Here is a 22,839-nt window from a genome sequence, read left to right as displayed (position 1 = left end):
CTCTGTAGATGAGCTGTCCTCTCAAGTTGAGCTGTCCTCTCAAGTTGAGCTGCCCTCTCAAGTTGAGCTGTCCTCTCAAGTTAAGCTGTCCTCTCAAGTTGAGCTGTCCTCTCAGGTTGAGCTGTCCTCTCAAGTTGAGCTGTCCTCTCAAGTTGAGCTGTCCTCTCAAGTTGAGCTGTCCTCGCAAGCCGTGCTGTCCTCGCAAGTTGTGCTGTCATCGCAAGCTGTGCTGTCATCGCAAGCTGTGCTGTCCTCGCAAGCTGTGCTGTCCTCGCAAGCTGTGCTGTCCTAGCAAGCCGAGCTGTCCTCGCAAGCCGTGCTGTCCTCGCAAGCCATGCTGTCCTCACAAGCCGTGCTGTCCTCGCAAGCCGTGCTGTCCTCGGAAGCCATGCTGTTCACGCAAGCCTTGCTGTCCTCGCAAGCCGTGCTGTCCTCACAAGTTTTGCTGTCCACACAAGCTTTGCTGTCCTCGCAAGCTTTGCTGTCCTCGCAAGTTGTGCTGTCCTCGCAAGTTGTGCTGTCCTCTCAAGTTGTGCTGTCCTCTCGAGTTGAGCTGTCCTCTCAAGTTGAGCTGTCCTCTCAAGTTGAGCTGTCCTCTCAAGTTGAGCTGTCCTCTCAAGTTGAGGTGTCCTCTCAAGTTGAGCTGTCCTCTACAGTTCTGCTGTCCTCTACAGTTCTGCTGTCCTCTACAGTTGGACTGTCCTCTCAAGTTGAGCTGTCCTCTCAGGTTGAGGTGTCCTCTCAGCTTGAGATTTCCTCTCAAGTTGAGCTGTACACTCAAGTTGAGCTGCCCTCTCAAGTTGAGCTGCCCTCTCAAGTTGAGCTGCCCTCTCAAGTTGAGCTGCCCTCTGAAGTTGAGCTGCCCTTTTAAGTTGAGCTGTCCTCTTAAGTTGTGCTGTCCTCTCTAGTTGAGCTGTCCTCTCAAGTTGAGCTGTCCTCTCAAGTTGAGCTGCCCTATCAAGTTGAGCTGCCCTCTCAAGTTGAGCTGCCCTCTGAAGTTGAGCTGCCCTTTTAAGTTGAGCTGTCCTCTCAAGTTGAGCTGTCCTCTCAAGATGAGATTTCCTCTCAAGTTGAGCTGTACACTCAAGTTGAGCTGCCCTCTCAAGTTGAGCTGCGTTCTCAAGTTGAGCTGCCCTCTCAAGTTGAGCTGCCCTCTGAAGTTGAGCTGCCCTTTTAAGTTGACCTGTCCTCTCAAGTTGAGCTGCTCTCGCAACCTGTGCTGTCCTCGCAAGCCGTGCTGTCCTCGCAAGCCGTGCTGTCGTCGCAATCCGTGCTGTCCTCGCAAGCCGTGCTGTCCTTGCAAGCTTTGCTGTCAGTGCAAGCTTTGCTGTCGGCGCAAGCTGTGGTGTCCTCCCAAGTTGTGCTGTCCTCGCAAGTTGTGCTGTCCTCTCAAGTTGTGCTGTCCTCTCAAATTGAGCTGTCCTCTCAAGTTGAGCTGCCCTCTCAAGTTGAGCTGCCCTCTCAAGCTGAGCTGCCCTCTGAAGTTGAGCTGCCCTCTGAAGTTGAGCTGCCCTCTCAAGTTGAGCTGCCCTCTCAAGTTGAGCTGTCCTCTCAAGTTGAATTGTCCTCTCAAGTTGAGCTGTCCTTTAAAGTTGAGCTGTCCTCTCTAGTTGAGCTGTCCTCTCAGGTTGAGCTTTCCTCTCAGGTTGAGCTGTCCTCTCAAGTTGAGCTGTCCTCGCAATCTGTGCTGTCCCCGCAAGGTGTGCTGTCCCCGCAAGCTGTGCTGTCCCCGCAAGCTGTGCTGTCCCCGCAACCTGTGTTGTCCTCGCAAGCTGTGCTGTCCCTGCAAGCTGTGCTGCTCTCTCAAGCTGTGCTGTCCGCGCAAGCCGTGCTGTCCTCGCAAGCCGTGCTGTCGTCGCAATCCGTGCTGTCTTAGCAAGCCGTGCTGTCCTTGCAAGCTTTGCTGTCGGTGCAAGCTTTGCTGTCGGTGCAAGCTGTGCTGTCCGCACAAGTTGTGCTGTCCTCGCAAGTTGAGCTGTCCTCTCAAGTTGAGCTGCCCTCTGAAGTTGAGCTGCCCTCGCAAGTTGAGCTGTCCTCTCAAGTTGAGCTGTCATCTCAGGTTGAGCTGTCCTCTCAAGTTGAGCTGTCCTCTGAAGTTGAGCTGTCCTCTCAAGTTGAGCTGTCCTCTAAAGTTAAGCTGTCCTCTCAAGTTGAGCTGTCTTCTCTAGTTGATCTGTCCTCTCTAGTTGAGCTGTCCTCTCTAGTTCAGCTGTCTTTCCTAGTTGAGCTGTCCTCTCTAGTTGAGCTGTCCTCTCTAGTTGAGCTGTCCTCTCTAGTTGAGCTGTCCTCTCAAGTTGAGCTGTCCTCTCAAGTTGAGCTGCCCTATCAAGTTGAGCTGCCCTCTCAAGTTGAGCTGCCCTCTGAAGTTGAGCTGCCCTTTTAAGTTGAGCTCTCCTCTTAAGTTGAGCTGTCCTCTCAAGTTGAGCTATCCTCTCAAGATGAGCTGTCCTCTCTAGTTGAGCTGTCCTCTCAAGTTGAGCTGTACACTCAAGTTGAGCTGCCCTCTCAAGTTGAGCTGCCCTCTCAAGTTGAGCTGCCCTCTCAAGTTGAGCTGCCCTCTGAAGTTGAGCTGCCCTTTTAAGTTGAGCTGTCCTCTTAAGTTGAGCTGTCCTCTTAAGTTGTGCTGTCCTCTCTAGTTGAGCTGTCCTCTCAAGTTGAGCTGTCCTCTCAAGTTGAGCTGCCCTATCAAGTTGAGCTGCCCTCTCAAGTTGAGCTGCCCTCTGAAGTTGAGCTGCCCTTTTAAGTTGAGCTGTCCTCTCAAGTTGAGCTGTCCTCTCAAGATGAGATTTCCTCTCAAGTTGAGCTGTACACTCAAGTTGAGCTGCCCTCTCAAGTTGAGCTGCGTTCTCAAGTTGAGCTGCCCTCTCAAGTTGACCTGCCCTCTGAAGTTGAGCTGCCCTTTTAAGTTGACCTGTCCTCTCAAGTTGAGCTGCTCTCGCAACCTGTGCTGTCCTCGCAAGCCGTGCTGTCCTCGCAAGCCGTGCTGTCGTCGCAATCCGTGCTGTCCTCGCAAGCCGTGCTGTCCTTGCAAGCTTTGCTGTCTGTGCAGGCTTTGCTGTCGGCGCAAGCTGTGGTGTCCTCCCAAGTTGTGCTGTCCTCGCAAGTTGTGCTGTCCTCTCAAGTTGTGCTGTCCTCTCAAATTGAGCTGTCCTCTCAAGTTGAGCTGCCCTCTCAAGTTGAGCTGCCATCTCAAGCTGAGCTGCCCTCTGAAGTTGAACTGCCCTCTGAAGTTGAGCTGCCCTCTCAAGTTGAGCTGCCCTCTCAAGTTGAGCTGTCCTCTCAAGTTGAATTGTCCTCTCAAGTTGAGCTGTCCTCTAAAGTTGAGCTGTCCTCTCTAGTTGAGCTGTCCTCTCAGGTTGAGCTTTCCTCTCAGGTTGAGCTGTCCTCTCAAGTTGAGCTGTCCTCGCAATCTGTGCTGTCCCCGCAAGGTGTGCTGTCCCCGCAAGCTGTGCTGTCCCCGCAAGCTGTGCTGTCCCCGCAACCTGTGTTGTCCTCGCAAGCTGTGCTGTCCCTGCAAGCTGTGCTGCTCTCTCAAGCTGTGCTGTCCTCGCAAGCCGTGCTGTCCTCGCAAGCCGTGCTGTCGTCGCAATCCGTGCTGTCTTAGCAAGCCGTGCTGTCCTTGCAAGCTTTGCTGTCGGTGCAAGCTTTGCTGTCGGTGCAAGCTGTGCTGTCCGCACAAGTTGTGCTGTCCTCGCAAGTTGTGCTGTCCTCTCAAGTTGAGCTGTCCTCTCTAGTTGAGCTGTCCTCTCTAGTTGAGCTGTCCTCTCAAGTTGAGCTGTCCTCTCAAGTTGAGCTGTCCTCTCAAGTTGAGCTGTCATCTCAGGTTGAGCTGTCCTCTCAAGTTGAGCTGTCCTCTCAAGTTGAGCTGTCCTCTCAAGTTGAGCTGTCCTCTAAAGTTAAGCTGTCCTCTCAAGTTGAGCTGTCTTCTCTAGTTGATCTGTCCTCTCTAGTTGAGCTGTCCTCTCTAGTTCAGCTGTCTTCCCTAGTTGAGCTGTCCTCTCTAGTTGAGCTGTCCTCTCTAGTTGAGCTGTCCTCTCTAGTTGAGCTGTCCTCTCAAGTTGAGCTGTCCTCTCAAGTTGAGATGTCATCTCAAGTTGACCTCTCCTTCAAGTTGAGCTGTCCTCTGATGTTGAGCTGTCCTCTCTAGATGAGCTGTCCTCTCTGGATGAGCTGTCCTCTCAAGTTGAGCTGTCCTCTCAAGTTGAGCTGCCCTCTGAAGTTGAGCTGTCCTCTCAAGTTAAGCTGTCCTCTGAAGTTGAGCTGTCCTCTGAAGTTCAGCTGTCCTCTTAAGTTGAGCTATCCTCGCATGCTGTGCTCTCCTCGCAAGCTGTGCTGTCCTCGCAAGCCGTGCTGTCCTTGCAAGCCATGCTGTCCTCGCAAGCTGTGCTGTCCTCGCAAGTCGTGCTGTCCTTGCAAGCCGTGCTGTCCTCACAAGCTTTGCTGTCCTCGCAAGCTTTGCTGTCCTCGCAAGTTGTGCTGTCCTCGCAAGTTGTGCTGTCCTCTCAAGTTGAGCTGTCCTCTAAAGTTGAGCTGTCCTCTCTAGCTGAGTTGTCCTCTCAGGTTGAGCTTTCCTCTCAGGTTGAGCTGTCCTCCCAAGTTGAGCTGTCCTCGCAATCTGTGCTGTCCCCGCAAGGTGTGCTGTCCCCGCAAGCTGTGCTGTCCCCACAAGCTGTGCTGACCCCGCAAGCTGTGCCGTCCCCGCAAGCTGTTCCGTCCCCGCAAGCTGTGCTGTCCCCGCCAGCTGTGCTGTCCCCACAAGCTGTGCTGTCCTCGCAAGCTGTGCTGTCCCTGCAAGCTGTGCTGCTCTCGCAAGCTGTGCTGTCCTCGCAAGCTGTGCTGTCCTCGCAGGCTGTGGTTTTCTCTCAAGCTGTGCTGTCCTAGAAAGCCGTGCTGTCCTGGCAAGCTGTGCTGTTCTCGCAAGCTTTGCTGTCCTCGCAAGTTGTGCTGTCCTCGCAAGTTGTGCTTTCCTCTCAAGTAGTGCTGGCCTCTCAAGTTGAGCTGCCCTCTCAAGTTGAGCTGTCATCTCAAGTTAAGCTGTCCTCTCAGGTTGAGCTGTCTTCTCAAGTTGAGCTGTCCTCTCAAGTTGAGCTGTCCTCTCAAGTTGTGCTGTCCTTTCAAGTTGTGCCGTCCTCTCAAGTTGAGCTGTCCACTCAAGATGAGCTGTCCTCTCAAGTTGAGCTGTCCTCTCAAGTTGAGCTGTCCTCTCAGGTTGAGGTGTCCTCTCAGGTTGAGATTTCCTCTCAAGTTGAGCTGTACACTCAAGTTGAGCTGCCCTCTCAAGTTGAGCTGCCCTGTCAAAATGAGCTGCCCTCTCAAGTTGAGCTGCCCTCTCAAGTTGAGCTGCCCTCTCAAGTTGAGCTGCCCTCTCAAGTTGAGCTGCCCTCTCAAGTTGAGCTGTCCTCTTAAGTTGAGCTGTCCTCTCAAGTTGAGCTTCCCTCTCTAGTTGAGCTGACCTCCCTAGTTGACATGCCCTCTCTAGTTGAGCTGCCCTCTCTAGTTGAGCTGTCCTCTCAAGTTGAGCTGTCCTCTCAAGTTGAGCTGTCCTCTCAAGTTAAGCTGTCCTCTCAAGTTCACTTCTCCTTCAAGTTGAGCTGTCCTCTGATGTTGAGCTGTCCTCTCTAGATGAGCTGTCCTCTCTAGATGAGCTGTTCTCTCAAGGTGGGCTGTCCTCTCAAGTTTAGCTGTCCTCTCAAGTTGAGCTGTCCTCTCAAGTTGAGCTGTCCTCGCAAGCCGTGCTGTCCTCGCAAGTTGTGCTGTCATCACAAGCTGTGCTGTCCTCGAAAGCTGTGCTGTCCTCGCAAGCTGTGCTGTCCTCGCAAGCTGTGCTGTCCTCGCAAGCTGTGCTGTCCTCGCAAGCCGTGCTGTCCTTGCAAGCCATGCTGTCATCGCAAGCTGTGCTGTCCTCGCAAGCTGTGCTGTCCTCACAAGCTGTGCTGTCCTCGCAAGCCGTGCTGTCCTCGGAAGCCATGCTGTCCACCCAAGCCTTGCTGTCCTCGCAAGCCGTGCTGTCCTCACAAGCATTGCTGTCCTCACAAGCTTTGCTGTCCTCGCAAGCTTTGCTGTCCTCGCAAGTTGTGCTGTCCTCGCAAGTTGTGCTGTCCTCTCAAATTGAGCTGTCCTCTCAATTTGAGCTGTCCTCTCAAGTTGAGCTGTACACTCAAGTTGAGCTGCCCTCTCAAGTTGAGCTGTCCTCTCAAGTTGAGCTGTCTTCTCAAGATGAGCTGTCCTCTCTAGTTGAGCTGTCCTCTCAAGTTGAGCTGTCAAATTGAGCTGTCCTGTCAAGTTGAGCTGTCCTCTCAAGTTGACCTGTCCTCTCAAGTTGAGCTGTCATCTCAAGTTGAGCTGTCCTCTAAAATTGAGCTGTCCTCTCTAGTTGAGCTGTCCTTTCAGGTTGAGCTTTCCTCTCAGGTTGAGCTGTCCTCTCAAGTTGAGCTGTCCTCGTAATATGTGCTGTCCCCGCAAGCTGTGCTGTCCCCGCAAGCTGTGCTGTCCCCGCAAGCTGTGCTGTCCCCGCAAGCTGTGCTGTCCCCTCAAGCTGAGCTGTCCCCGCAAGCTGTGCTGTCCTCACAAGCTGTGCTGTCGCTGCAAGCTGTGCTGCTCTCGCAAGCTGTGCTGTCCTTGCAAGAGATGCTGTCCTCGCAAGCCGTGCTGTCGTCGATATCCGTGCTGTCCTCGCAAGCCGTGCTGTCCTTGCAAGCTTTGCTGTCGGTGCAAGCTTTGCTGTCGGCGCAAGCTGTGCTGTCCGCCCAAGTTGTGCTGCCCTCCCAAGTTGTGCTGTCCTCTCAAGTTGTGCTGTCCTCTCAAGTTGAGCTGTCGTCTCAGGTTGAGCTGTCCTCTCAAGTTGAGCTGTCCTCTCAAGTTGAGATGTCCTCTCAACTTGAGCTGTCCTCTAAAGTTGAGCTGTCTTCTCTAGTTGATCTGTCCTCTCTAGTTGAGCTGTCCTCTGTAGTTGAGCTGTCTTCCCTAGTTGAGCTGTCGTCTCTAGTTGAGCTGTCCTCTCTAGTTGAGCTGTTCTCTCACGTTGAGCCGTCCTCACAAGTTGAGCTGTCCTCTCAAGTTGAGCTGTCCTCGCAAGCAGTGCTGCCCTCGCAAGCTGTGCTGTCCTCGCAAGCTGTGCTGTCCTCGGAAGCTGTGCTGTCCTCGCAAGCTGTGCTTTCCTCGCAAGCTGTGCTTTCCTCGCAAGCTGTGCTGTGCTCGCAAGCTGTGCTGTCCTAGAAAGCCGTGCTGTCCTGGCAAGCTGTGCTGTCCTCACAAGCATTGCTGTCCTCGCAAGTTGTGCTTTCCTCTCAAATAGCGCTGTCCTCTCAAGTTGGGCTGTCCTCTCACGTTGAGCTGACCTCTCAAGTTGAGCTGTCCTCTGACGTTGAGCTGTCCTCTCAAGTTGAGCTGTCCTCTCAAGTTGAGCTGTCCTCTCAAGTTGAGCTGTCCTCGCAGGCTGTGCCGTCTACGCAAGCTGTGCCGTCTTTGCAAGGTGTGCTGTCCTCGCAAGCTGTGCTGTCCTCGCAAGCTGTGCTGTCCTTGCAAGCTGTACTGTCCTCGCAAGCTGTGCTGTCCTCGCAAGCTGTGCTGTCCTCGCAAGCTGTGCTGTCCTTGCAAGCTGTACTGTCCTCGCAAGCTGTGCTGTCCTCGCAAGCTGTGCTGTCCTCGCAAGCTGTGCTGTCCTCGCAAGCTGTGCTGACCTCGCAAGCTGTGCTGTCCTCACAAGCAGTGATGTCCTCGCAAGCTGTGCTGTCCTCGCAAGCTGTGCTGTCCTCACAACCTGTGCTGTCCTCGCAACCCGTGCTGTCCTCGCAAGCCGTGCTGTCCTCGCCAGCCGACCTGTCCTCGCAAATCGTACTGTCCTCGCTAGCCGTGCTGTCCTCACAAGCTGTGCTGTCCTTGCAAGCTTTGCTATCATCGCAACTTGTGCTGTCCTCTCAAGTAGTGCTGTCCTCTCAAGTTGAGCTGTCCTCGCAAGTTGAGCTCTCCTTGCAAGCTGCGCTGTCCTCGCAAGCTGTGCTGTCCTCGCAAGCTGTGCCGTCCTCGCAAGCTGTGCTGTCCTCCCAAGTTGTGCTGTTAGTGCAAGTTGTGCTGTCCTCGCAAGTTGTACTGTCCTCTCAAGTTGTGCTGCCCTCTCAAGTTGTGCTGTCCTCCCAAGTTGTGCTGTCCTCTCAAGTGTAGCTGTCCTCTCAAGTTGAGCTGACCTCTCAATATGAGCTGTCCTCTCAAGTTGAGCTGTCCTCTCAAATCGAGCTGTCCTCTCAAGTTGAGCTGTCCTCTCAAATTGAGCTGTCCTCTCAAGTTGAGGTATCTTCTCAAGTTGAGGTGTCCTTTCAAGTTGAGGTGTCCTCTCAGGTTGAGGTGTCCTCTCAAAATGAGGTGTCCTCTCAAGTTGAGCTATCCTCTCAAGTTGAGGTGTCCTCTCAAGTTGAGCTGTCCTCTCAAGTAGAGCTGTCCTCTCAAGTAGAGCTGTCCTCTCAAGTTGAGCTATCCGCTCTAGTGGAGCTGTCCTCTCAAGTTGAGCTGTCCTCTCAAGTTGTGCTGTTGTCTCAAACTGAGCTGTCGTCTCAAGTTGAGCCGTCCTCACAAGTTGAGCTGTCTTCTCAAGTTGTGCTCTCCTTTCAAGTTGAGCTGTCCTGGCAGGTTGAGCTGTTCTCGTAAGTCTAGCTGTCCTAGCAAGTTGAGCTGTCCTCGCCAGTTCATCTGTCCTCTCAAGTTGATCTGTCCTCTCTAGTTGATCTGTCCTCTCTAGTTGAGCACTCCTCTCAAGTTTAGCTGTCCCCGCAAGCTGTGCTGTCCCCACAAGGTGTGCTGTTCTCGCAAGCTATGCTGTCCTCGCAAGCTGTGCTGTCCTCGCAAGCTGTGCAGTTCTCGCAAGCTATGCTGTCCTCACAAGCTGTGCTGTCCTCGCAATCTGTGCTGTCCTCGCAAGCTGTGCTGTCCTCGCAAGCTGTGCTGTCCTCACAAGATGTGCTCTCCTCGCAAGCTGTGCAGTCCTTGCAAGCTGTGCTGTCTTCGCAAGCTGTGCTGTCCACGCAAGCTGTGCTGTCCTCGCAAGCTGTGCTGTCATCGGAAGCTTTGCTGTCCTCGGAAGCTGTGCTGTCCTCGGAAGCTGTGCTGTCCTTGAAAGCTTTGCTGTCCTCGCAATCTGTCCTGTCCTCACAACCTGTGCTGTCCTCGCAAGCCATGCTGTCCTCGCTTGCCGTGCTGTCCTCGCAACCCGTGCTGTCCTCGCAACCCGTGCTGTCCTCACACGCCGTGCTGTCCACGCAAGCCGTGCTGTCCTTGCAAGCCGTGCTGTCCTGGAAAGGCGTGCTGTCCTCGCAAGCCGTGCTGTCATCACAAACTTTGCTGTCCTCTCAAGCTTTGCTGTCCTCACAAGCTTTGCTGTCCTCGCAAGTTGTGCTGTCCTCGCAAGTTGTGCTGTCCTCTCAAGTTGAGCTGTCCTCTCAAGTTGAGCTGTCCTCTCTAGTTGAGCTGTTCTCTCACGTTGAGCTGTCCTCACAAGTTGAGCTGTTCTCTCAAGTTGAGCTGTCCTATCAAGCAGTGCTGTCCTCGCAAGCTGTGCTGTCCTCGCAAACTGTGCTGTCCTCGCAAGCTGTGCTGTCCTCACAAGCTGTGCTGTCCTCGCAAGCTGTGCTGTCCTCACAAGCCGTGCTGTCCTTGCAAGCTGTGCTGTCCTCGCAAGCTGTGCTGTCCTCGCAAGCTGTGCAGTCCTCACAAGCTGTGCTGTCCTCGCAAGCTGTGCTGTCCTAGAAAGCCGTGCTGTCCCGGCAAGCTGTGCTGTCCTCACAAGCTTTGCTGTCCTCGCAAGTTGTGCTTTCCTCTCAAGTAGTGCTGTCCTCTCAAGTTGAGCTGTCCTCTCAAGTTAAGCTGTCCTCTCAGGCTGAGCTGTCCTCTCAAGTTGAGCTGTCCTGTCAAGTTGAGCTGTCCTCTCAAGTTGTGCTGTCCTTTCATGTTGTGCCGTCCTCTCAAGTTGAGCTGTCTTCTCAAGTTGAGCTGTCCTCTCAAGTTGAGCTGTCCTCTCAACTTGAGCTGTCCTCTCAAGTTGAGCTGTCCTCTCAAGTTGAGCTGTCCTCTCAACTTGAGCTGTCCTCTCAACTTGAGCTGACCTCTCAAGTTGCGCTGTCTTCTCTAGTTGAGCTGTCCTCTCAACTTGAGCTGTCCTCTGAAGTTGAGCTGTCCTCTGAAGTTGAGCTGTCCTCTCAAGTTAAGCTGTCCTCTCAAGTTGAGCTGTCCTCTCAAGTTGAGATGTCCTCTTAAGTTGACCTCTCCTTCAAGTTGAGCTGTCCTCTGATGTTGAGCTGTCCTCTCTAGATGAGCTGTCCTCTCCAGATGAGCTGTCCTCTCTAGATGAGCTGTCCTCTCAAGTTGAGCTGTCCTCTCAAGTTGAGCTGTCCTCTCAAGTTAAGCTGTCCACTCAAGTTGAGCTGTCCTCTCAAGTTGAGCTGTCCTCTCAAGTTGAGCTGTCCTCTCAAAATGAGCTGTCCTTGCAAGCCGTGCTGTCCTCGCAAGCCATGCTGTCCTTGCAAGCCGTGCTGTCCTTGCAAGCCGTGCTGTCCTCGCAAGCTGTGCTGTCCTCGCAAGCCGTGCTGTCCTCGCAAGCCGTGCTGTCCTCGGAAGACGTGCTGTCCACGCAAGCCTTGCTGTCCTCGCAAGCCATGCTGTCATCACAAACTTTGCTGTCCTCTCAAGCTTTGCTGTCCTCGCAAGCTTTGCTGTCCTCGCAAGTTGTGCTGTCCTCGCAAGTTGTGCTGTCCTCTCAAGTTGAGCTGTCCTCTCAAGTTGAGCTGTCCTCTACAGTTGAGCTGTCCTCTACAGTTGGACTGTCCTCTCAAGTTGAGCTGTCCTCTCAGGTTGAGGTGTCCTCTCAGGTTGAGATTTCCTCTCAAGTTGAGCTGCCCTCTCAAGTTGAGCTGCCCTCTCAAGTTGAGCTGCCCTCTCAAGTTGAGCTGCCCTCCCAAGTTGAGCTGTCCTCTCAAGTTGAGCTGTCCTCTCAAGTTGAGCTGTCCTCTCAAGATGAGCTGCCCTCTCTAGTTGAGCTGTCCTCTCAAGTTGAGCTGTCCTCTCAAGTTGAGCTGTCCTCTCAAGTTGAGATGTCCTCTCAAGTTGACCTCTCCTTCAAGTTGAGCTGTCCTCTGATGTTGAGCTGTCCTCTCTAGATGAGCTGTCCTCTGTAGATGAGCTGTCCTCTCAAGTTGAGCTGTCCTCTCAAGTTGAGCTGCCCTCTCAAGTTGAGCTGTCCTCTCAAGTTAAGCTGTCCTCTCAAGTTGAGCTGTCCTCTCAGGTTGAGCTGTCCTCTCAAGTTGAGCTGTCCTCTCAAGTTGAGCTGTCCTCTCAAGTTGAGCTGTCCTCGCAAGCCGTGCTGTCCTCGCAAGTTGTGCTGTCATCGCAAGCTGTGCTGTCCTTGCAAGCCGTGCTGTCCTTGCAAGCCGTGCTGTCCTCACAAGCTGTGCTGTCCTCGCAAGCCGTGCTGTCCTCGCAAGCCGTGCTGTCCTCGGAAGACGTGCTGTCCACGCAAGCCTTGCTGTCCTCGCAAGCCATGCTGTCATCACAAACTTTGCTGTCCTCTCAAGCTTTGCTGTCCTCGCAAGCTTTGCTGTCCTCGCAAGTTGTGCTGTCCTCGCAAGTTGTGCTGTCCTCTCAAGTTGAGCTGTCCTCTCAAGTTGAGCTGTCCTCTACAGTTGAGCTGTCCTCTACAGTTGGACTGTCCTCTCAAGTTGAGCTGTCCTCTCAGGTTGAGGTGTCCTCTCAGGTTGAGATTTCCTCTCAAGTTGAGCTGCCCTCTCAAGTTGAGCTGCCCTCTCAAGTTGAGCTGCCCTCTCAAGTTGAGCTGCCCTCCCAAGTTGAGCTGTCCTCTCAAGTTGAGCTGTCCTCTCAAGTTGAGCTGTCCTCTCAAGATGAGCTGCCCTCTCTAGTTGAGCTGTCCTCTCAAGTTGAGCTGTCCTCTCAAGTTGAGCTGTCCTCTCAAGTTGAGATGTCCTCTCAAGTTGACCTCTCCTTCAAGTTGAGCTGTCCTCTGATGTTGAGCTGTCCTCTCTAGATGAGCTGTCCTCTGTAGATGAGCTGTCCTCTCAAGTTGAGCTGTCCTCTCAAGTTGAGCTGCCCTCTCAAGTTGAGCTGTCCTCTCAAGTTAAGCTGTCCTCTCAAGTTGAGCTGTCCTCTCAGGTTGAGCTGTCCTCTCAAGTTGAGCTGTCCTCTCAAGTTGAGCTGTCCTCTCAAGTTGAGCTGTCCTCGCAAGCCGTGCTGTCCTCGCAAGTTGTGCTGTCATCGCAAGCTGTGCTGTCCTCGCAAGCTGTGCTGTCCTCGCAAGCTGTGCTGTCCTCGCAAGCTGTGCTGTCCTAGCAAGCCGAGCTGTCCTCGCAAGCCGTGCTGTCCTCGCAAGCCATGCTGTCCTCACAAGCCGTGCTGTCCTCGCAAGCCGTGCTGTCCTCGGAAGCCATGCTGTCCACGCAAGCCTTGCTGTCCTCGCAAGCCGTGCTGTCCTCACAAGTTTTGCTGTCCACACAAGCTTTGCTGTCCTCGCAAGCTTTGCTGTCCTCGCAAGTTGTGCTGTCCTCGCAAGTTGTGCTGTCCTCTCAAGTTGTGCTGTCCTCTCGAGTTGAGCTGTCCTCTCAAGTTGAGCTGTCCTCTCAAGTTGAGCTGTCCTCTCAAGTTGAGCTGTCCTCTCAAGTTGAGGTGTCCTCTCAAGTTGAGCTGTCCTCTACAGTTCTGCTGTCCTCTACAGTTCTGCTGTCCTCTACAGTTGGACTGTCCTCTCAAGTTGAGCTGTCCTCTCAGGTTGAGGTGTCCTCTCAGCTTGAGATTTCCTCTCAAGTTGAGCTGTACACTCAAGTTGAGCTACCCTCTCAAGTTGAGCTGCCCACTCAAGTTGAGCTGCCCTCTCAAGTTGAGCTGCCCTCTCAAGTTGAGCTGCCCTCTCAAGTTGAGCTGCCCTCTGAAGTTGAGCTGCCCTTTTAAGTTGAGCTGTCCTCTTAAGTTGTGCTGTCCTCTCTAGTTGAGCTGTCCTCTCAAGTTGAGCTGTCCTCTCAAGTTGAGCTGCCCTATCAAGTTGAGCTGCCCTCTCAAGTTGAGCTGCCCTCTGAAGTTGAGCTGCCCTTTTAAGTTGAGCTGTCCTCTCAAGTTGAGCTGTCCTCTCAAGATGAGATTTCCTCTCAAGTTGAGCTGTACACTCAAGTTGAGCTGCCCTCTCAAGTTGAGCTGCGTTCTCAAGTTGAGCTGCCCTCTCAAGTTGAGCTGCCCTCTGAAGTTGAGCTGCCCTTTTAAGTTGACCTGTCCTCTCAAGTTGAGCTGCTCTCGCAACCTGTGCTGTCCTCGCAAGCCGTGCTGTCCTCGCAAGCCGTGCTGTCGTCGCAATCCGTGCTGTCCTCGCAAGCCGTGCTGTCCTTGCAAGCTTTGCTGTCAGTGCAAGCTTTGCTGTCGGCGCAAGCTGTGGTGTCCTCCCAAGTTGTGCTGTCCTCGCAAGTTGTGCTGTCCTCTCAAGTTGTGCTGTCCTCTCAAATTGAGCTGTCCTCTCAAGTTGAGCTGCCCTCTCAAGTTGAGCTGCCCTCTCAAGCTGAGCTGCCCTCTGAAGTTGAGCTGCCCTCTGAAGTTGAGCTGCCCTCTCAAGTTGAGCTGCCCTCTCAAGTTGAGCTGTCCTCTCAAGTTGAATTGTCCTCTCAAGTTGAGCTGTCCTTTAAAGTTGAGCTGTCCTCTCTAGTTGAGCTGTCCTCTCAGGTTGAGCTTTCCTCTCAGGTTGAGCTGTCCTCTCAAGTTGAGCTGTCCTCGCAATCTGTGCTGTCCCCGCAAGGTGTGCTGTCCCCGCAAGCTGTGCTGTCCCCGCAAGCTGTGCTGTCCCCGCAACCTGTGTTGTCCTCGCAAGCTGTGCGGTCCCTGCAAGCTGTGCTGCTCTCTCAAGCTGTGCTGTCCGCGCAAGCCGTGCTGTCCTCGCAAGCCGTGCTGTCGTCGCAATCCGTGCTGTCTTAGCAAGCCGTGCTGTCCTTGCAAGCTTTGCTGTCGGTGCAAGCTTTGCTGTCGGTGCAAGCTGTGCTGTCCGCACAAGTTGTGCTGTCCTCGCAAGTTGAGCTGTCCTCTCAAGTTGAGCTGCCCTCTGAAGTTGAGCTGCCCTCGCAAGTTGAGCTGTCCTCTCAAGTTGAGCTGTCATCTCAGGTTGAGCTGTCCTCTCAAGTTGAGCTGTCCTCTGAAGTTGAGCTGTCCTCTCAAGTTGAGCTGTCCTCTAAAGTTAAGCTGTCCTCTCAAGTTGAGCTGTCTTCTCTAGTTGATCTGTCCTCTCTAGTTGAGCTGTCCTCTCTAGTTCAGCTGTCTTTCCTAGTTGAGCTGTCCTCTCTAGTTGAGCTGTCCTCTCTAGTTGAGCTGTCCTCTCTAGTTGAGCTGTCCTCTCAAGTTGAGCTGTCCTCTCAAGTTGAGCTGCCCTATCAAGTTGAGCTGCCCTCTCAAGTTGAGCTGCCCTCTGAAGTTGAGCTGCCCTTTTAAGTTGAGCTCTCCTCTTAAGTTGAGCTGTCCTCTCAAGTTGAGCTATCCTCTCAAGATGAGCTGTCCTCTCTAGTTGAGCTGTCCTCTCAAGTTGAGCTGTACACTCAAGTTGAGCTGCCCTCTCAAGTTGAGCTGCCCTCTCAAGTTGAGCTGCCCTCTCAAGTTGAGCTGCCCTCTGAAGTTGAGCTGCCCTTTTAAGTTGAGCTGTCCTCTTAAGTTGAGCTGTCCTCTTAAGTTGTGCTGTCCTCTCTAGTTGAGCTGTCCTCTCAAGTTGAGCTGTCCTCTCAAGTTGAGCTGCCCTATCAAGTTGAGCTGCCCTCTCAAGTTGAGCTGCCCTCTGAAGTTGAGCTGCCCTTTTAAGTTGAGCTGTCCTCTCAAGTTGAGCTGTCCTCTCAAGATGAGATTTCCTCTCAAGTTGAGCTGTACACTCAAGTTGAGCTGCCCTCTCAAGTTGAGCTGCGTTCTCAAGTTGAGCTGCCCTCTCAAGTTGACCTGCCCTCTGAAGTTGAGCTGCCCTTTTAAGTTGACCTGTCCTCTCAAGTTGAGCTGCTCTCGCAACCTGTGCTGTCCTCGCAAGCCGTGCTGTCCTCGCAAGCCGTGCTGTCGTCGCAATCCGTGCTGTCCTCGCAAGCCGTGCTGTCCTTGCAAGCTTTGCTGTCTGTGCAGGCTTTGCTGTCGGCGCAAGCTGTGGTGTCCTCCCAAGTTGTGCTGTCCTCGCAAGTTGTGCTGTCCTCTCAAGTTGTGCTGTCCTCTCAAATTGAGCTGTCCTCTCAAGTTGAGCTGCCCTCTCAAGTTGAGCTGCCATCTCAAGCTGAGCTGCCCTCTGAAGTTGAACTGCCCTCTGAAGTTGAGCTGCCCTCTCAAGTTGAGCTGCCCTCTCAAGTTGAGCTGTCCTCTCAAGTTGAATTGTCCTCTCAAGTTGAGCTGTCCTCTAAAGTTGAGCTGTCCTCTCTAGTTGAGCTGTCCTCTCAGGTTGAGCTTTCCTCTCAGGTTGAGCTGTCCTCTCAAGTTGAGCTGTCCTCGCAATCTGTGCTGTCCCCGCAAGGTGTGCTGTCCCCGCAAGCTGTGCTGTCCCCGCAAGCTGTGCTGTCCCCGCAACCTGTGTTGTCCTCGCAAGCTGTGCTGTCCCTGCAAGCTGTGCTGCTCTCTCAAGCTGTGCTGTCCTCGCAAGCCGTGCTGTCCTCGCAAGCCGTGCTGTCGTCGCAATCCGTGCTGTCTTAGCAAGCCGTGCTGTCCTTGCAAGCTTTGCTGTCGGTGCAAGCTTTGCTGTCGGTGCAAGCTGTGCTGTCCGCACAAGTTGTGCTGTCCTCGCAAGTTGTGCTGTCCTCTCAAGTTGAGCTGTCCTCTCTAGTTGAGCTGTCCTCTCTAGTTGAGCTGTCCTCTCAAGTTGAGCTGTCCTCTCAAGTTGAGCTGTCCTCTCAAGTTGAGCTGTCATCTCAGGTTGAGCTGTCCTCTCAAGTTGAGCTGTCCTCTCAAGTTGAGCTGTCCTCTCAAGTTGAGCTGTCCTCTAAAGTTAAGCTGTCCTCTCAAGTTGAGCTGTCTTCTCTAGTTGATCTGTCCTCTCTAGTTGAGCTGTCCTCTCTAGTTCAGCTGTCTTCCCTAGTTGAGCTGTCCTCTCTAGTTGAGCTGTCCTCTCTAGTTGAGCTGTCCTCTCTAGTTGAGCTGTCCTCTCAAGTTGAGCTGTCCTCTCAAGTTGAGATGTCATCTCAAGTTGACCTCTCCTTCAAGTTGAGCTGTCCTCTGATGTTGAGCTGTCCTCTCTAGATGAGCTGTCCTCTCTGGATGAGCTGTCCTCTCAAGTTGAGCTGTCCTCTCAAGTTGAGCTGCCCTCTGAAGTTGAGCTGTCCTCTCAAGTTAAGCTGTCCTCTGAAGTTGAGCTGTCCTCTGAAGTTCAGCTGTCCTCTTAAGTTGAGCTATCCTCGCATGCTGTGCTCTCCTCGCAAGCTGTGCTGTCCTCGCAAGCCGTGCTGTCCTTGCAAGCCATGCTGTCCTCGCAAGCTGTGCTGTCCTCGCAAGTCGTGCTGTCCTTGCAAGCCGTGCTGTCCTCACAAGCTTTGCTGTCCTCGCAAGCTTTGCTGTCCTCGCAAGTTGTGCTGTCCTCGCAAGTTGTGCTGTCCTCTCAAGTTGAGCTGTCCTCTAAAGTTGAGCTGTCCTCTCTAGCTGAGTTGTCCTCTCAGGTTGAGCTTTCCTCTCAGGTTGAGCTGTCCTCCCAAGTTGAGCTGTCCTCGCAATCTGTGCTGTCCCCGCAAGGTGTGCTGTCCCCGCAAGCTGTGCTGTCCCCACAAGCTGTGCTGACCCCGCAAGCTGTGCCGTCCCCGCAAGCTGTGCCGTCCCCGCAAGCTGTGCTGTCCCCGCCAGCTGTGCTGTCCCCACAAGCTGTGCTGTCCTCGCAAGCTGTGCTGTCCCTGCAAGCTGTGCTGCTCTCGCAAGCTGTGCTGTCCTCGCAAGCTGTGCTGTCCTCGCAGGCTGTGGTTTTCTCTCAAGCTGTGCTGTCCTAGAAAGCCGTGCTGTCCTGGCAAGCTGTGCTGTTCTCGCAAGCTTTGCTGTCCTCGCAAGTTGTGCTGTCCTCGCAAGTTGTGCTTTCCTCTCAAGTAGTGCTGGCCTCTCAAGTTGAGCTGCCCTCTCAAGTTGAGCTGTCATCTCAAGTTAAGCTGTCCTCTCAGGTTGAGCTGTCTTCTCAAGTTGAGCTGTCCTCTCAAGTTGAGCTGTCCTCTCAAGTTGTGCTGTCCTTTCAAGTTGTGCCGTCCTCTCAAGTTGAGCTGTCCACTCAAGATGAGCTGTCCTCTCAAGTTGAGCTGTCCTCTCAAGTTGAGCTGTCCTCTCAGGTTGAGGTGTCCTCTCAGGTTGAGATTTCCTCTCAAGTTGAGCTGTACACTCAAGTTGAGCTGCCCTCTCAAGTTGAGCTGCCCTGTCAAAATGAGCTGCCCTCTCAAGTTGAGCTGCCCTCTCAAGTTGAGCTGCCCTCTCAAGTTGAGCTGCCCTCTCAAGTTGAGCTGCCCTCTCAAGTTGAGCTGTCCTCTTAAGTTGAGCTGTCCTCTCAAGTTGAGCTTCCCTCTCTAGTTGAGCTGACCTCCCTAGTTGAGATGCCCTCTCTAGTTGAGCTGCCCTCTCTAGTTGAGCTGTCCTCTCAAGTTGAGCTGTCCTCTCAAGTTGAGCTGTCCTCTCAAGTTAAGCTGTCCTCTCAAGTTCACTTCTCCTTCAAGTTGAGCTGTCCTCTGATGTTGAGCTGTCCTCTCTAGATGAGCTGTCCTCTCTAGATGAGCTGTTCTCTCAAGGTGGGCTGTCCTCTCAAGTTTAGCTGTCCTCTCAAGTTGAGCTGTCCTCTCAAGTTGAGCTGTCCTCGCAAGCCGTGCTGTCCTCGCAAGTTGTGCTGTCATCACAAGCTGTGCTGTCCTCGAAAGCTGTGCTGTCCTCGCAAGCTGTGCTGTCCTCGCAAGCTGTGCTGTCCTCGCAAGCTGTGCTGTCCTCGCAAGCCGTGCTGTCCTTGCAAGCCATGCTGTCATCGCAAGCTGTGCTGTCCTCGCAAGCTGTGCTGTCCTCACAAGCTGTGGTGTCCTCGCAAGCCGTGCTGTCCTCGGAAGCCATGCTGTCCACCCAAGCCTTGCTGTCCTCGCAAGCCGTGCTGTCCTCACAAGCATTGCTGTCCTCACAAGCTTTGCTGTCCTCGCAAGCTTTGCTGTCCTCGCAAGTTGTGCTGTCCTCGCAAGTTGTGCTGTCCTCTCAAATTGAGCTGTCCTCTCAATTTGAGCTGTCCTCTCAAGTTGAGCTGTACACTCAAGTTGAGCTGCCCTCTCAAGTTGAGCTGTCCTCTCAAGTTGAGCTGTCCTCTCAAGATGAGCTGTCCTCTCTAGTTGAGCTGTCCTCTCAAGTTGAGCTGTCAAATTGAGCTGTCCTGTCAAGTTGAGCTGTCCTCTCAAGTTGACCTGTCCTCTCAAGTTGAGCTGTCATCTCAAGTTGAGCTGTCCTCTAAAATTGAGCTGTCCTCTCTAGTTGAGCTGTCCTTTCAGGTTGAGCTTTCCTCTCAGGTTGAGCTGTCCTCTCAAGTTGAGCTGTCCTCGTATTATGTGCTGTCCCCGCAAGCTGTGCTGTCCCCGCAAGCTGTGCTGTCCCCGCAAGCTGTGCTGTCCCCGCAAGCTGTGCTGTCCCCTCAAGCTGAGCTGTCCCCGCAAGCTGTGCTGTCCTCACAAGCTGTGCTGTCGCTGCAAGCTGTGCTGCTCTCGCAAGCTGTGCTGTCCTTGCAAGCCATGCTGTCCTCGCAAGCCGTGCTGTCGTCGATATCCGTGCTGTCCTCGCAAGCCGTGCTGTCCTTGCAAGCTTTGCTGTCGGTGCAAGCTTTGCTGTCGGCGCAAGCTGTGCTGTCCGCCCAAGTTGTGCTGCCCTCCCAAGTTGTGCTGTCCTCTCAAGTTGTGCTGTCCTCTCAAGTTGAGCTGTCGTCTCAGGTTGAGCTGTCCTCTCAAGTTGAGCTGTCCTCTCAAGTTGAGATGTCCTCTCAACTTGAGCTGTCCTCTAAAGTTGAGCTGTCTTCTCTAGTTGATCTGTCCTCTCTAGTTGAGCTGTCCTCTGTAGTTGAGCTGTCTTCCCTAGTTGAGCTGTCGTCTCTAGTTGAGCTGTCCTCTCTAGTTGAGCTGTTCTCTCACGTTGAGCCGTCCTCACAAGTTGAGCTGTCCTCTCAAGTTGAGCTGTCCTCGCAAGCAGTGCTGCCCTCGCAAGCTGTGCTGTCCTCGCAAGCTGTGCTGTCCTCGGAAGCTGTGCTGTCCTCGCAAGCTGTGCTTTCCTCGCAAGCTGTGCTTTCCTCGCAAGCTGTGCTGTGCTCGCAAGCTGTGCTGTCCTAGAAAGCCGTGCTGTCCTGGCAAGCTGTGCTGTCCTCACAAGCATTGCTGTCCTTGCAAGTTGTGCTTTCCTCTCAAATAGCGCTGTCCTCTCAAGTTGGGCTGTCCTCTCACGTTGAGCTGACCTCTCAAGTTGAGCTGTCCTCTGACGTTGAGCTGTCCTCTCAAGTTGAGCTGTCCTCTCAAGTTGAGCTGTCCTCTCAAGTTGAGCTGTCCTCGCAGGCTGTGCCGTCTACGCAAGCTGTGCCGTCTTTGCAAGGTGTGCTGTCCTCGCAAGCTGTGCTGTCCTCGCAAGCTGTGCTGTCCTTGCAAGCTGTACTGTCCTCGCAAGCTGTGCTGTCCTCGCAAGCTGTGCTGTCCTCGCAAGCTGTGCTGTCCTCGCAAGCTGTGCTGACCTCGCAAGCTGTGCTGTCCTCGCAAGCTGTGCTGTCCTCACAAGCTGTGCTGTCCTCACAAGCTGTGCTGTCCTCGCAAGCTGTGCTGTCCTAGCAAGCTGTGCTGTCCTCGCAAGCTGTGCTGTCCTCGCAAGCTGTGCTGTCCTAGAAAGCCGTGCTGTCTTGGCAAGCTGTGCTGTCCTCGCAAGCTTTGCTGTCCTCGCAAGTTGTGCTTTCCTCTCAAGTAGTGCTGTCCTCTCAAGTTGAGCTGTCCTCTCAAGTTGAGCTGTCCTCTCAAATTAAGCTGTCCTCTCAGGACGATCTGTCCTCTCAAGTTGAGCTGTCCTGTCAAGTTGAGCTGTCCTCTCAAGTTGTGCTGTCCTTTCAAGTTGTGCCGTCCTCTCAAGTTGAGCTATCCTCTCAAGTTGAGCTGTCCTCTCAAGTTGAGCTGTCCTCTCAGATTGAGCTGTCCTCTCAAGTTGAGCTGTCCTCTCAACTTGAGCTGTCCTCTCAACTTGAGCTGACCTCCCAAGGTGTGCCGTCCTCTCTAGTTGAGCTGTCCTCTCAACTTGAGCTGTCCTCTGAAGTTGAGCTGTCCTCTCAAGTTAAGCTGTCCTCTCACGTTGAGCTGTCCTCTCAAGTTGAGATATCCTCTTAAGTTGGCCTCTCCTTCAAGTTGAGCTGTCCTCTGATGTTGAGCTGTCCTCTCTAGATGAGCTGTCCTCTCAAGTTGAGCTGTCCTCTCAAGTTGAGCTGTCCTCTCAAGTTAAGCTGTCCTCTCAAGTTGAGCTGTCCTCTCAAGTTGAGCTGTCCTCTCACGTTGAGCTGTCCTCTCAAGTTGAGCTATCCTCGCAAGCGGTGCTGTCCACGCAAGCCTTGCTGTCCTTGCAAGCCGTGCTGTCCTCGCAAGCTTTGCTGTCCTCGCAAGCTTTGCTGTCCTATCAAGTTGAGCTGTCCTCTCAAGTTGAGCTTTCCTCTCAAGTAGAGCTGTCCTCGCAAGCTGTGCCGTCCACGCAAGCTGTGCCGTCCTCACAAGGTATGCCGTCCTCGAAAGCTGTGCTGTCCTCGCAAGCTGTGCTGTCCTCGAAAGCTGTGCTGTCCTCGCAAGCTGTGCTGTCCTCGCAATCTGTGCTGTCCTCGCAAGCCTTTCCTGTCCTCACAAGCTTTGCTGTCCTCGCAAGCTTTGCTGTCCTCGCAAGTTGTGCTGTCCTCGCAAGTTGTGCTGTCCTCTCAAGTTGTGCTGTCCTCTCAAGTTGAGCTGTCCTCTCAAGTTGAGCTGTCCTCTACAGTTGAGCTGTCCTCTCAAGTTGAGCTAACCTCTTAGTTTGAGGTGTCCTCTCAGGTTGAGATTTCCTCTGAAGTTGAGCTGTACACTCAAGTTGAGCTGCCCTCTCAAGTTGAGCTGCCCTCTCAAGTTGAGCTGCCCTCTCAAGTTGAGCTGCCCTCTCAAGTTGAGCTGCCCTCTCAAGTTGAGCTGCCCTCTCAAGTTGAGCTGCCCTCTCAAGTTGAGCTGCCCTCTCAAGTTGAGCTGCCCTCTCAAGTTGAGCTGTCCTCTTAAGTTGAGCTGTCCTCTCAAGTTGAGCTTCCCTCTCTAGTTGAGCTGACCTCTCTAGTTGAGATGCCCTCTCTAGTTGAGCTGCCCTCTCTAGTTGAGCTGTCCTCTCAAGTTGAGCTGTCCTCTCAAGTTGAGCTGTCCTCTCAAGTTAAGCTGTCCTCTCTAGTTGAGCTGTCCTCACAAGTTGAGATGTCCTCTCAAGTTGACTTCTCCTTCAAGTTGAGCTGTCCTCTGATGTTGAGCTGTCCTCTCTAGATGAGCTGTCCTCTCTAGATGAGCTGTTCTCTCAAGGTGGGCTGTCCTCTCAAGTTTAGCTATCCTCTCAAGTTGAGCTGTCCTCTCAAGTTGAGCTGTCCTCGCAAGTTGTGCTGTCATCACAAGCTGTGCTGTCTTCGAAAGCTGTGCTGTCCTCGCAAGCTGTGCTGTCCTCGCAAGCTGTGCTGTCCTCGCAAGCTGTGCTGTCCTCGCAAGCCGTGCTGTCCTTGCAAGCCATGCTGTCATCGCAAGCTGTGCTGTCCTCGCAAGCTGTGCTGTCCTCACAAGCTGTGCTGTCCTCGCAAGCCGTGCTGTCCTCGGAAGCCATGCTGTCCACACAAGCCTTGCTGTCCTCGCAAGCCGTGCTGTCCTCACAAGCTTTGCTGTACTCACAAGCTTTGCTGTCCTCGCAAGCTTTGCTGTCCTCGCAAGTTGTGCTGTCCTCGCAAGTTGTGCTGTCCTCTCAAATTGAGCTGTCCTCTCAATTTGAGCTGTCCTCTCAAGTTGAGCTGTCCTCTACAGTTGAGCTGTCCTCTACAGTTGGACTGTCCGCTCAAGTTTAGCTGTCCTCTCAGGTTGAGGTGTCCTCTTAGGTTGAGATTTCCTCTCAAGTTGAGCTGTACACTCAAGTTGAGCTGCCCTCTCAAGTTGAGCTGTCCTCTCAAGTTGAGCTGTGCTCTCAAGATGAGCTGTCCTCTCTAGTTGAGCTGTCCTCTCAACTTGAGCTGTCAAATTGAGCTGTCCTGTCAAGTTGAGCTGTCCTCTCAAGTTGACCTGTCCTCTCAAGTTGAGCTGTCCTCTTAAGTTGAGCTGTCCTCTCAAGTTGAGCTTCCCTCTCTAGTTGAGCTGACCTCTCTAGTTGAGATGCCCTCTCTAGTTGAGCTGCCCTCTCTAGTTGAGCTGTCCTCTCAAGTTGAGCTGTCCTCTCAAGTTCAGCTGTCCTCTCAAGTTAAGCTGTCCTCTCTAGTTGAGCTGTCCTCACAAGTTGAAATGTCCTCTCAAGTTGACTTCTCCTTCAAGTTGAGCTGTCCTCTGATGTTGAGCTGTCCTCTCTAGATGAGCTATCCTCTCTAGATGAGCTGTTCTCTCAAGGTGGGCTGTCCTCTCAAGTTTAGCTATCCTCTCAAGTTGAGCTGTCCTCTCAAGTTGAGCTGTCCTCGCAAGCCGTGCTGTCCTCGCAAGTTGTGCTGTCATCACAAGCTGTGCTGTCCTCGCAAGCTTTGCTGTCCTCGCAAGTTGTGCTTTCCTCTCAAGTAGTGCTGTCCTCTCAAGTTGAGCTGTCCTCTCAAGTTGAGCTGTCCTCTCCAGTTAAGCTGTCCTCTCAGGATGATCTGTCCCTTTCAAGTTGAGCTGTACACTCAAGTTGAGCTGCCTT

General features: G+C 53.5%; 2 protein-coding genes across 2 annotated transcripts; both read left to right on the top strand.

Annotated features, from left to right (window-relative positions):
- The first annotated feature begins 4,365 nt into the window (after positions 1-4,365).
- Positions 4,366-5,406, top strand: LOC124741194 (E3 ubiquitin-protein ligase RNF12-B-like). The gene is made up of 2 exons (XM_047248698.1): positions 4,366-4,833; positions 4,882-5,406. Exons 1-2 carry the CDS (start codon positions 4,366-4,368, stop codon positions 5,404-5,406), a joined length of 993 nt encoding a protein of 330 aa, XP_047104654.1.
- Positions 5,407-16,433: 11,027 nt separating this feature from the next.
- LOC124741193 (E3 ubiquitin-protein ligase RNF12-B-like) lies at positions 16,434-17,474 on the top strand. Its single transcript, XM_047248697.1, has 2 exons — positions 16,434-16,901; positions 16,950-17,474. Exons 1-2 carry the CDS (start codon positions 16,434-16,436, stop codon positions 17,472-17,474), a joined length of 993 nt encoding a protein of 330 aa, XP_047104653.1.
- The last annotated feature ends 5,365 nt before the right edge of the window (positions 17,475-22,839 follow it).

The sequence above is a fragment of the Schistocerca piceifrons genome, unplaced genomic scaffold (genome assembly GCF_021461385.2).
Source record: "Schistocerca piceifrons isolate TAMUIC-IGC-003096 unplaced genomic scaffold, iqSchPice1.1 HiC_scaffold_1883, whole genome shotgun sequence".
Classification (NCBI taxonomy): Eukaryota; Metazoa; Arthropoda; class Insecta; order Orthoptera; family Acrididae; genus Schistocerca; species Schistocerca piceifrons.
Note: the sequence above shows the minus strand (reverse complement) of the source record. Positions and strands in the feature narration are given on the sequence as shown.